General features: G+C 40.8%; 1 protein-coding gene across 2 annotated transcripts in view; it reads left to right on the top strand.

Moving 5' to 3' along the window:
* Window positions 1-13,518, top strand: part of MCUB (mitochondrial calcium uniporter dominant negative subunit beta) — a 95,686-nt gene extending 82,168 nt beyond the window's left edge. For both annotated transcript variants that reach the window (XM_087437744.1, XM_087437745.1), the window contains exons 5-8: window positions 9,589-9,749; window positions 11,037-11,240; window positions 11,839-11,955; window positions 13,301-13,518. In XM_087437744.1, coding sequence (XP_087293870.1) covers window positions 9,589-9,749; window positions 11,037-11,240; window positions 11,839-11,955; window positions 13,301-13,378 — 560 coding nt within the window. In that variant the 3' untranslated portion in view covers window positions 13,379-13,518. The remainder of the gene's footprint in view (window positions 1-9,588; window positions 9,750-11,036; window positions 11,241-11,838; window positions 11,956-13,300) is intronic.

The following is a 13,518-nucleotide window of genomic DNA, read 5'->3' as shown; positions in this document are numbered from 1 at the left end:
AAATTCTTTTTGTACATTGTTGGATTCGATTTGTTAACATTTTGTTGAGGATTTTTTCATCTGTGTTTATGAGAGATATTGGTCTATAATTTTCTTTTCTTGTAATGTCTTTGTTTGGTTTTGGTATTAGGGTAATGCTTGCTTCAAAGAATGAGTTAGGAAGTATTCCCTCTGCTTCTATCTTCTGGAAGAGATTGTTGAGAATGGGTATAATTTCTTCCTTAAATGTTTAGTAGAATTCACCAGTGAACCCATCTGGCCCTGGTGCTTTCTGTTTGGAAGGTTATTAATTATTGATTCAATGTCTTTAATAGACAATCTGCATAGGCCTTATCTGTTTTTTCTTGTGTGAGTTTTGGCAGATTGTGTCTTTCAAAGAATGCAATCCATTTCATCTAGGTTACCAAATTTGGAGGCACAGAGTTATTTATAGTATTCTTTTATTATCCTTTTAATCGATAGTGATGCCCTGCTTTCATTTCTGATATTGGTGATTTGTTTCTTCTCTTTTTTTCTTAACCTGGCTAGAGGCTTATCAATTTTGTTGCTGTTTTCAAAGAACCAGCTTTTGGTTTTATTGATTTTCTTTATTGATTTCCTGTTCTCAATTTCATTGATTTCTGCTCTCATTTTTATTACTTCTTTTCTTCTGCTTATTTTGAATTTAATTTGCTCTTTTTCTAGTTTTGTAAGATAGAAACTTGGATTATTGATTTTAGATGTTTCTTCCTTTCAAATATATCTGCATTCCATGCTATAAATTTCCTGTGAGCACTGCTTACACTGTATCCCACAAATTTTGGTAAGTTGTGTGTTTATTTTCATTTAGTTCAAAATATTAATTTCTCTTGAGATTTCTTCTTTGATCCATTTGTAATTTAGAAGTGTATTGTTTAATCTCCAAACATTTTGAGATTTTCCAGCTATCCTTTTGTTATTTACTAGTTTAATTTTTGTTATTTCTACTTTAATTCCATTGTGGTCTCAGAGCATACATTGAATGATTTCTATTCTTTTGCATTTGTTTGGGTGTGGTTTATGGCCCAAAATGCAGTGTAGCTTGGTGAATGTTCCATGTGAACCTGAGAAGAATGTGCAGTTTGCTGTTGTTGGAGGAAGTAGTCTATAGGTGTCAATTCTATCCAGTTGATTGATAGTGCTGTTGAATTCAACGTATCCTTACTGATTTGTTTGCTGGCTGGATCTCTCCGTTTTTGACAGAGGTGTTGAAGTTTCCAACTATAGTTGTAGATTCAATTCTCTCTCCTTGCAGTTCTGTCAGTTATACCTCTCATATTTTGACACTTTGTCATTAGGTGCATACAAACACATTAATGATTGATATGTCTTCTTGGAAAGTTTACTCTTTTATCATTATGTAATGCCCTTCTTGATCCATGATAACTTTCCTTGCTCTGCAGTATGCTCTGCTCTGTCTGAAATTAATATAGCTACTCTAGCTTTCTTTTGCTTAGTGTTATCTTGGTATTATCTTTTTCCATCCCTTTACTTTTAATCTATATGTGTCTTTATATTTAAAGAGAGTTTCTTGTAGACAACCTGTAGTTGGGTCTTGTTTTTTGATCCAGTCTGACAATCTCCATTTAATTGGTGTTTTTAGACCATTGTTATTTAAAAGTGACTATTGATATAGTTGGATTAATATCTATCATATTTGTTATGGTTTTCTATTTGTTGCCCTCGTTCTTTGTTCCTAGTTTTGTCTTTCACTTTTTCTTTGCCTTTTGTGGTTTTAATTGAGCATTTTATATGATTCCATTTTTTCTTCTTTCCTAGCATATTAGTAATATTTCTTTTATTTACTTTTTTACTTGTTGCCATAGCATTTGCAATATACATTTACAGCTAATCCAAGTTCACATTCAAATAACACTATATATATATTGTTTCATGGGCATGGCAAGTGTCTTATTATAACCAAGTATTCCTAATTCTTCCTTTCCATCCTCTATCATTCATTTCACTTACACCTAAGCCATAATCATTGAATACATTTTTGCTATTATTATTTTGAACAAACTGTACTGTTAGATCAATTAAGAATAAGAAAAAAAAGTTTTATTTTTGTCTTTACTTACTCCTTCTCTAATGTGGAAGTCCTTTCTTTTTATCAATCTGAGTTTCTGACCTATATCATTTTCCTTCTCTTAAGAACTTTTAACATTTCTTACAAGGCAGGTCTACTGGCAACAAATTCCCTCAATTTTTGTTTGTTTGAGAAAGTCTGTATTTCTCCTTCACTTTTGAAGGATAATTTTGTAGGATACAGAATTCTAGGTTGGTGTTTTTTTTTTCTCTCATCACCTTAAATATTTCACTCTACTCCCTTCTTGCTTGTATAGTTTCTGAGAAGTTGGATGTAATTTTTACCTTATAGATAAGGTGTTTTTTCCTCTGGCTATTTCAAGATTTTTTCTTTTTCTTTGATTTTCTGCAGTTTGAACATGATATGCCTAGGTGTAGGGTGTTTTCTGTCTTTTTTTTTTTTTTTTTTTTTGCATTTATCATGCGTGATATTCTCTGAGCCTGGATCTGTTTGTAGTTCGGTGTCTGACATTAATTTGGGGAAATTCTTGGTCATTATTGCTTCAAATATCTCTTCTGTTCCTTTCTCTCTTTCTTCTCCTTCTGGTATTTCCACTGTGTGTATATTATGCCTAGGTGTAGGGTGTTTTCTGTCTTTTTTTTTTTTTTTTTTTTTGCATTTATCATGCGTGATATTCTCTGAGCCTGGATCTGTTTGTAGTTCGGTGTCTGACATTAATTTGGGGAAATTCTTGGTCATTATTGCTTCAAATATCTCTTCTGTTCCTTTCTCTCTTTCTTCTCCTTCTGGTATTTCCACTGTGTGTATATTATGCCTTTTTAGTGTCCCACAGTTCTTGGATATTCTGTTGTTTTTTTTTTTCAGTGTTTTTTTCTCTTTTCAGCTTGAGAAATTTCTTTTGACATCCTCAAGCTCAGAGATTCTTTCCTCAGCCGTGTCCCATCCACTAATGAGCCCATCAAAGGCATGCTTCATTTCTGTTACAGTGTTTTTGATGTCTAGCATTTCATTTAGATTCTTTCTTAGACTTTCCCTCTCTCTGCTTATGTTACCCATCTGTTCTTGCAATGTTGTCTACTTTTTCCAGGAGAGCCCTTATCATATTAATTATAGTTATTTCAAATTGCTGGTCTTATCATTCCAGCATTCCTGCCATATCTGGTTCTGGTTCACATGCTTGCTCTAGCTGTTCAAACTGTGTTTTTTGCCTTTAGTGTGCCTTATAATTTTTGGTTGAAAGCTAAAGATGATACACTGAGTAAAGGGAACTGTGGTAAATAAGTAATATGATTGTAAGGTATGGGGTGGAGGGGAGGCATTCTGTAATCCTGTGATTAGGTCTCAGTCTTCAATGAGCCTGTGCCCCTGGACTGTGACCTTCACCAGTGCTTCTCAGTTTAATCCCCTCCTTAGGTGAGACGGGATGGCTGGAGGATACTGGAGTTGAATATTTCCCTTCCCCAATGTGGAAGGCTAGAGGGAGCTGGAGTTGGGTATTTTCCTTCTCCTAGGTCAGTTAGACTCTTTAAAACCCCAATAAGTTAGGCTCTGGTAAAGTAACTTCTGAGTGCAGGCCTTGTTAAGAAGAACAGAATGCTCTGGCGTATTTCAAAATGGGTACCTTTCCCCTCCCCCTGCTGGAAGCACAGGGGATTTTTCTCCAGTATTCACTGTGAGAACCTGGTAGAACTGCTAGAGGTAAAACTCAAAAAAGAGAGGGTATGTCCCCCAAAACGGTCCCACTGGATTTTTTAACTCTGACTTGTCCACGGGACCTCCAGCAATTTGTCAATTACGGTTCAGGTTTCCTTACCCCAGCACTGGTTCCCGCGGAAGTTTCTGCTCAAGGGCTTCTGCTCTGGTAGGTTGTGACTCTCTGTATTGACCTGTCTCTCTCTCCAGTTTTGCGGGCAGTGGTTTGCCCTGTGACCTCAATTCTCCTACAGATCTAAGAAGAGTATTGATTTTCAGTTTGTCCAGCCTTTTACTTGTTAGGATGGAGTGATGACTTCCAAGCTCATTACATGCCAGACCTGAAACCAGAAGTTTTAACTCTTTATTTTTGTATTTTTTAGTGAGGAAGGTTGGCCCTGAGCTAACATCTGTTGCCAATCCTCCTCTTTTTGCTGAGGAAGATTGGCCCTGAGCTAACATCTGTGCCCATCTTCCTTGATTTGTACATGGGACGCTGCCACAGCATAGCTTGATGAGTGGTGCATAGGTCTGCGCCTGGGATCCAAGCCTGTGAACCCTGGGCCACCAAAGCAGAGTGCGCAAACTTAACCACTATGCACCAGGTCGGCCCCCCTACCTCTTTTTTTAAAGAGAGTTTTTCTTTCATCTCAGCCATCATTACTTCAGATATTTCTTCTGTTCCTCTCTCTCTTCTCCTTCTGGTATTCCTATTATGCATGTTAGACATTTTGTAATTGTCCCACGGTTCTTGGATATTCCTTTTTCCATTCTTCTCTTTGCTTTTCATTTGGGAAATTTCTATTGACATATCTTCAAGCTCACTGATTCTTTCGTCCCGTGTGTCTAGTTTACTGATGAGCTCATCAAAGGCATCCTTCATTGCTGTTACAGTGTTTTTGATTTCTGGCAATTCCTTTTACTTCTTTTTTAGAGTTTCCATCTTTCTGTTTATGTTACTCATCTGTTCTTGCACGCTGTCAACTTTTTCATCAGAACCTTTACCATATTAATAATATTTGTTTTAATTTCCTGGTCTGATAATTCCCAAATCTCTGCTGTATCAGATTCCAGTTCTGTTCCTTGTTTTGTCTCTTCAGATAGTTTCTTTCTTACCTTTTACCTTGCCTTGTAATTTTTTGCAGAAAGCTAGACATGATGTACTGGGTAATAGAAACTGAAGCAAATAGGTCTTTACTGTGAGGTTGTATGTGTGTCTCGCCAGGAGTTGGGCTGTTTCTGTTTGCTGTAGCTTAGATCCGAGGCTGCAGTTTCTTCTAGTGTCCTTGTTTTTGTCTGCTCTGTTGTCTTTGAGTTTCCCTAGAAATTATTTCTTTAATAGAGTCTGTGTCTTGCATGGAACCAGAGCCCTGTAGATTTCACGTTAATACACTGCAGGAGGGGAGGGGTGCATTCTATAATCTTATGATTAAATCTCAGTTTTTTTTATTGGGCCAGAGTTCCTGGGCTGTAACCTTCAGGAGAGTTTCTTAGCCTTTTTTTCCCTATGTGAGACACAAAGGCTAGTGGGGGCTGGAGTCAGCTAATTGCTCCTCCCCCAGGTCAGAGAATGCTCTGGTAGTTTCCTTATTATGGAGAGAGTAATGCTCAGGGATATTTCAAAATGGTTACTTTTCCCACTCCCTGCTGGAAGCAGAGGCCTATTTTTCTCTGATCTGCACTGTGAGAACCTGCTGGGGCTCCTGGAGGGAAAACCCATGAATGTGTGGGAGTTTTCATTTCTCAAACTGGCCAGTGCTGAGCCTCCAGCAGTTCACCAGTTATAGTTGAAGTGTTCCTGCTGCTGTTGGCTCCAGAGGCTCTGCTCCCGGGAAGCTGTGACTGTAGACTGTCAGGGTAGGAGGAAGGAATTCATGAGTCCTTGCCTTAATAAATAGGTGATAAAATAATAAATCAGGGCCGGCCTGGTGGCGTAGTGGTTAAGTTTGTGCACTCCGCTTCAGAGGCCTGGGGTTTGTGGGTTTGGATCCTGGGTGCAGACCTGTACACTGCTTGTCAAGCCATGCTGTGGCAGTTTCCCACATACAAAATAGAGGAAGATTGGCACAGATGTTAGCTCAGGGCCAATCTTCCTCACCAAAAAGAAAAAATAATAAATCATTAAAAAAAGATAAGACTCTTGTTCACTGTTAGAATGCCAAGTGCTTGACTGGTAAATGTGGGAGGGATGCTGGAGCTGAAAAAATCATATTGCAGTCAAATTCTGGATGTGGCAAGAGTCATCAATAAGGATTAAATGGGGTGGAGTGGGTAGATAGACAAAGAAAATAAGAAAATGCTAAAAAAAAAAAAAAAATGGGAAGTCACAAGGATTCAAGAGCCAGCTTCTGGGGGCTCCCACTAGCCTTAACTGGTACTGTTTGAATACCATTGGCTCCTTTGTCCTTATGACCTGCCTCCCTTTTTTTAAAGCATTTTCTTATTTTCTGGTATAACCAGATGATCCAGGCTAATTTTGTACCCCAGCATTGGTATCAGCCATTTCTCTGAAGATCTCAAAGAAAAATATATTGTTTTGAGTTATAATTGTATGTTTGGAAACTTTATGGAATTTTAAAACACATGTATAGAGAAATCAAAATGAATTAGTCATTTGAATAATTATGAGTTTTCTCCTTTCGTAATTCTTTAAAATCAGGACAATCAGTATTTAACCCCAAAGAGAAAAGGGTGGCAGAAGTTGAGAAATATGAAAATGGAGACCCCTGTTAAGATACACATTTCATGTCAGTGAGTCCCCAGTACTCTGGAAGGTCTTGCACTTCCTGTTCTCGGGGTTGAGCATCAGAGGGAACAAGTGGAAATAAACGTTTTCAGGGCGTCTCATTGTTCTGCATGACCTTCCTCTCCCCCAACCCCAACATGTAACTGAAGCCTTAGGTCCAGGTGGACTGAAGTACAGCCTCCAGCTGCTGTCAGCTCCTTAGGAGGAGACCCCTCTCCCTGCCTGCCTGGGGGGCTGTTTACTGAGATTGAGCCCAGGGGCAGGGCCTACCCTAGAGACAGGAGGCTTTACAAGGTGCTTCATTGAGCACCGGATCAGACTTGCCCAGTCTCAGAGTGTGAGTTAAATTAACAGGGGCACAGTAGGCATGGTTGGAAGGAAGATGACAGAGAAATTGTACAGGATTAATAGAAAATGAAATTTATAAAATTAAAAATTTGGAGTTTTAAACGTTTATTTAAACTTCATTTCTTTCCTAAAGCATTGGCAAATTTGGACTTGAAAATTCAGGGTATGAAAATGAAATCCACATGGAAGACACGTATAAAAGGAATAAACAGCTTCTAAAGAAAAAGAATATTGTCTCTCATTTTTGGCCTTTGTTAGGAGATCCCACAGATAAATGTTCAGATTGGTAATATGACATATGAATTCTGTGGGGCCCACATCTCTGAAAGAGCATAGCTTGTCATTGAACTCAGATAAACATTTTGTGTCACTTGACAAAGACTCTCTCCTTGACCAAACTCTAGTTGGGCTCCTCTGAGCCCTCTTCTCAACTAGGCCTCAACACTGGCCTATAAAACCTGCAGTCTCTCAGCACCCTGCCCTCCCCACCACCCCCTTGCAAAGAGATGTGAACAAACACCAGCATACTTTCTAACATCATCGATGATGAGTCCAGCCCCCGTAAAATGCTTGCCTGGGAAATCTCAGCACTGCCAGGAGGGTTTACTGTTTGTTCCAGTGAAAACCTGGTGATAGGCAGATAGGTCTCTGACCACCCCTCCCCGCCCCCTTAACCCGCTCCCAACAGTTACTTTAGAAAGCTTACAATTATAAATCCTTTCTCTACTCCTTTGAGGTGCAAATCTTCTACCACCCAGAACTGTCTCCTCAAGGACCTGAGAGCTGTCTCTTTGAAATGCAAACATTCCAGGAGGTAACTCTTGCTCTCACTCCCAGCCTGGTGGGGCCTTGCTCTGACTTGTGCCGCTGACTTCCCCTTGTTTCTGTTCTGTTAACAAACCCAAAAGGCCTGGTCACATTAACCAACCCCATTCCCACTTTTTGTAAATTTCTACTTCTCTGACTGCCCTTGAGCCCTGCTGTTCCCCCTTCTTCTTCCCTCATTCTCCTTTTCAAATGCTCGGCTACTCTGAACAAGTAGGAATTGAGTTCATTTCACACTGGAACCCCTACCCTAGTGCCATAGTTACTGAATAAAACCTGTCCTTACCACATCAACTGGTGTCTGGCTTTATCTGTGATACACTCCATAGCTTTGGACAAAATCGTGCCCATCTATACCTTTCTTCTACACGTAGGCCTTTTAAATATCAATACATTTTACATCAAAACAAAAGCGCACTGACGTACAAATCTGAGAAGCCTAGAAGGGAACTTCTAGTTTTCACCTCTTTGTGGCAGCTTTAAGCTAGAGTGTGGAAAGGGTTAAAGACAGTGGAGTCTTGAAGACATGGGTGGAGATGGAGAAGTAACCTCCGGGCTGCTGGCATGAACTGGAGTGTCGCTGGGCTAATACTGTTACTGCCCAAAAGGGGGGGTCGTCTGCCGGCCGTAAGACACGCCAGTAGTCAAAAGGCAGGGAGGTAGGAGGGAAAGGACTTGACTACAACCTGCTAGCAAGAGGGAAGATGGTCGACTCATGTCCAAAAGAACCATCTTACAGAACAAAGACTACAGGCCAATTATATAGGGAGCTGGTCCCAGGTGGCGGAGACATCTGGTCCCAGTTCCTGACAGTCTTTTGTTTTACTGGATATGCATCAGAGACTGGAGCAACGCCCTATACCCTGGTCTTTCAGTTGTCATTGGTGATGGCTGTTGGCATAGACTTTCTGCCCCAGGTCATCACATTTCTAAGGAACTCAAAAGAACCAAGTTATCGACTCATTTCAGCTGGAGGGACCATAAAATCCACAGAGCATGTCAGTTAATCAGAGGTCATTCAAAGTTACAGTAGGGTTTCTTTTTCTACAATATGGCTTCCCTCATGTCAGCCTTGTGTTGAGCCGGGATCAATATGATCCTAGGATGACAGATCTCCCTTATCCGCAGTTGTTTGCTGCTGCCTGGCGGGGAGGTTGTCTCTTTCCCTCCCCTTGTGGCCCTCTGTCAAGTTCTCTTACAGGTGGGGAACAGTGACAACCCTCGGGAAGGTATCATTCCAGCCCAATTTCATGTGAATTTATAGATCCACAGAGGCAGAAGGATGAGAGAAATCCATAATCAAAAGAACTTAATGTTAAAAACTCAGAAACCGTGACTGCCTTCCTTTCAATAGGAACCTCCTTTCAGATCTACATCTTGTTGACTGTGATCCCCCTTGTTGGGAAGAACGTACACTTGAGTCACTTTTCAGACTTTGATTTACGTGTTTGTATGCAAGCTTCCCTCCCCTCTGGTCCCTGAGATAATTTCTGGATAGATGGTTGGAGGGGAAGGGGATCTTAGGTTGAACTTAGGTATAAAAATGAACCCATGAACTAATGTGTTGCAAACTAAGGTGAGGTCTTCACCCGGATTCTGGTAGATGGATACCACTTCTCTTGTATGAAGATTTTTGAAGAAACAGTAATAGTTATATTACAAAAGAAAAAAGACAAAAACATAATGAATTTCAAACCTGTTTGGTAATGTATCCTTCCAGATCGTCTCTACATGAGAGAGACTAATGGAATCATCTGGGCCAGGAAGAGAGATCAATACCAAATGCCTCCCTGAGGGTTGGGAGCGCTCAGGTGGCCACCACAGGTGCTCAGATTTGGTCCCTGGACTTCCAGACTGTGGAGGAAAAAGTGTGGTGACTGCCTTACGTTTCCCTTGTGTCTCCTCCCAGAAAAACTGAGTCCTGAGCACACTACCGAGATGGAAAACGTGAAATCCTTGGTGCACAGACTGTTTACAGCCTTGCATTTAGAAGAGTTTCAGAAAAAGAGAGAGCGCTGTTTACTGGAGAAAATCGACGGGCTGACGGGACAGCTGCAGCCCCTGGAACAGGTGAGGGGCTTCCCGGGTGAGGCATTTGAAAGTGACACCCAGCATTACTGAGTGACTCCACGGGGGCGTTTTTCTGAACGTTTTACAGATGCTCATTTTCTCCTTCAATCCTCATGGCAAGCCCATGAGTTTGGTCCAGTTATCTTCCTCCTTCCTCAGGTGAGGAAACAGACAGCAAAGGCACGTGGCTAACAATACGTGGTAGAGCCAAAATGTGAACTCCAGGTCTGACTCGAGAGCTGCCGTCTCAGGCCCTGTGCTTCCTCTGCACGGATGGGCCGGAGCATCTCTGAATGAGCAGAGCCTGAGCTGGGACCCACGAGCTGGAGCACGACCAGTGTCTTTCTTAGAGGCAGCCCATGGCCCCAGCTCTGCGCAACGCGACTGCAGCTGGAAAGTTAGTCACGGCTTCCTAACACCTGAAGTTAGTCAGTGGTGGAGGAGAAAAGGACTTTCTTTTGGGAGGAGGGTCAGGGGTATGTTTGTCTTAATTTAAAGGAAAGAACTGCATCTTTTAAGCCAGCGATCCCACCTGTGATTTTTAAAAATGGGTCAGTGGATGTATATCTTTTATATGAATAGAAAGTTTCTGGAGATAAAAAAAACTTTTAATAGTGATGGCCTCTAAGGGTACTTAGTGGATGGCAGAGGGACTTTTTAATTGCTGGATTATGTACCCACATTTTTATTTTTTCTTTACTTTTTAAAAAGTTGGTAATATATTTCTATTAAAATTTAAAAATCTAAAAAAGTGTCCAGTGGAAAGTTTTCCTCCCATTATCCCCCCAGTTACTGTACCCCCCACCCCTAGGAATCATTTCAGATTGTCTTCAGGTACAAAGAAATACAACAGTATTATTATTTTGTTCCCATTTTCAGAAAGGGGTGCCCAGTATTCCATACTTTTCTCACCTTTTCTTACTAACGGTGTGTCCTGGAAGGATCCCCACGTTGGTACACAGAGAGCTTTCTCGTTACAGCTGCATAATAGCTTGATGGATATATGGATAATTCTTGGTCTTTTACTCTTAAGAATGAATCTGTAATGAATCACATGTGTGCAAGTGTACCTGTAGGAGGCAGCCCCAGAGGTGGGCTTGCCGGGCCAGAGAAAACAGGCCTGTGACTTTAGTTAGGTTTCAGAGGATGATGTCAGAGTTTTTCATTGTATACCCTTCTATACTATTAAAATTTTTTTTCCCACAAGCAAGTATTACCTTTATAATTTAAATCATAGCTCTTTAAAGTAATGCAGATGGGCAAAAAACAGTCGGTTTTTTCCCTCAGATGAAAGCAAGAATCGAAGGTCGCTCAGAAGCCAAAACCAGCGGACTCCTGTGGGCTGGGTTAGCGCTGCTGTCTGTCCAGGGCGGGGCGCTGGCCTGGCTCACGTGGTGGGTGTACTCCTGGGATATCATGGAACCAGTTACATACTTCATCACGTTTGCAAACTCCATGGTCTTCTTTGCATACTTTATAGTCACTCGACAGGTGAGTAGTTTGTTAGGAAAAGGGTTGTTAGAGCATCTTGTGCAAAGAATACCTTGTCCAAGGCAAGTAATGAGCAGTCAAGCCTTTTTATTTACTGAGTTACTGCTCTCTGGGTTTTTATAAGCTGATTAACTTTTGTTGTTGTTTCTCACAACAAAAGGCTGGAGGGAGATTTATATACAGCGCAGAGAAACTATATATAACCTCTATAGAGAAATAAATAGTACAACTCAGAGATTCTTCCACTGAGATAAATACATCAAATTTATGTTCTCTGTGCCTCACTTATAAATCAAGTTGAATTGTATTGCAAGACACCCAGTAACGTTAGCTTTATCTCGTGGTTACTTTGCCAAAAATCGCCATTTCCCTTTTCTCCCTTCCGTCCCAGTACGTGTGACTTCTCTTCCCAGCTTGCGTGCCTCTGGCGGGAGCCACTCCTCTCCAGTGAGGCTGTGCTCCTGTGTGGCCTTGTGCCGTCTGATGGCCGTGGCACGCATTTCACTGCCCACCCTCCCTTGCTTTGGTGTTGCGAAGGCAGGTGTCTTTCTGCAGAGGCATCACGTTCATTCGGAACACGTCCTGTTCTCTTTTCTAGGATTACACTTTCTCAGCTGTTAGGAGTAGGCAGTGTCTTCACTTCTTCCATAAGAAGTCAAAGCAGCAGCAGTTCGATGTGGCACAGTACAACAAGTTAAAGGAGGATCTTGCTAAGGTACCTTGTTGCCAATACACCATCTGAGAGCTGGTCCTGTTTGGGAGCCAGAACCTTGTGTCAGGAAACGGTTGTGGCTCATCCTGACAGGATGAGTCTTGGTCCTAGATAGACCTGTGTGTGTGGTGGTTTGTTCAGTAAATAGTTGACACGTCTGATAGTAATTTCATATCCTACAGTTTATCCTTGTCTCGGTCTCCTACATGGGGCTAGCTTTAAATGTGTATGTGAAAACGTGAGTGGCTGAGAGAGTACCATAAACGTTTCCAACAGAAATCTGTTTCTACATGAGTATGTTTTTAGAGAGAAAAGTCCAACAGCTAGCTCAGTTGCAGATTTGTAACTAGTGAGAAAGGACAAGCAAGTCAAATTGTAGGAAGGGGAACACTCGGAGAGAATTTTAAGCCTTCTAAAGGCAGTTCAAGTTTCTTCTCCTTAAAAATAGAAGAATCCATATGGTAGTCTTCCTTCACCTTTTCCATCTTTCAGATGAGAAAACGGGGGTGCTTATCACTTGCCCAGGTATACAGGGGTAGGAAGTGGGGAAACCATGCTGGACACCCAGAGGTGGACCCTGGAGCCGGTGCTCTTAAGCACGTCCACAGCCTTTGTCTCTGGCCTCCCAGTGGACTCGTTAGCTTTGTTCAGATGGTGACTTCTCAACACGTAACTAGATTTTGAATATTTCTCAGTAATTTTATAAGAAAAAAGTTTTGGTAAAAACATCTTCTATTGCTCAATGCATGCTCATTTATTAGCCAGTAATCATATCTTTTGTTACCTGTACCTTCTAAACTCTACCCGTCCCTCAAATTAAAAAAAAGGTATTACTAGAATTAAATTTTTAATCCAAAAATTGGAGATAGAGGGTTTGAAAAAATTTAATATAATCACTACATAAGAAAAATATGATACTTTGTTTTTAATTTAGTGGATATTCTTACATTTGAATGATCCAATCCAAGAATGCTAAGGAATGTTCTTCCAACCGGTTTATAGCACTGGGCATTTAAGATTTAAAGTAGCACCCTGTAAAGTATTATTTTAATAGTTGAGGAAAAAGGGAAACTGATAGATGAGAGTGTTTTTATTTTTTTTAATATAAACTGGAAAAACCATTATAAAGGGGAAAACCAATGTAACAAGAACTATAAGGCTGTATTAGAAACCTTAAACTCGTCTTTTAAAAAAGGATCCATATGAATGGAAATATGTTAGGCCTTTGCCACTAGTGTGGTTTAAATGTCTGTATTGCCCTAAGGAGACGTGAAATGTATGGGATTCCTCTCGAGCACGATGCCAGTGTCCCTCCTCCTCTGATCACGTGCCTTTCCCTCTTCCACAGGCTAACGAATCCCTGGAACGGGTGCGCCACGCTCTCTACTTGCGGATGCGAGTAGAGGAACTCGATGAAAAGAATTAATCTTACATTTTTAAATGTCACTGAATTTTTCCATTAGGTGTTGACTTTGCAACCTAGAAACTGGAACTTTTTGAGTCCCATAGTTCATTTGAATTTGACTGTTTCAGTCATTTTTATTAATAAAATGTTTGCAAAACACA

The sequence above is a fragment of the Ceratotherium simum genome, chromosome 12 (genome assembly GCF_057802395.1).
Source record: "Ceratotherium simum simum isolate JZ-2026a chromosome 12, ASM5780239v1, whole genome shotgun sequence".
Lineage (NCBI taxonomy): Eukaryota > Metazoa > Chordata > Mammalia > Perissodactyla > Rhinocerotidae > Ceratotherium > Ceratotherium simum.
Note: the sequence above shows the minus strand (reverse complement) of the source record. Positions and strands in the feature narration are given on the sequence as shown.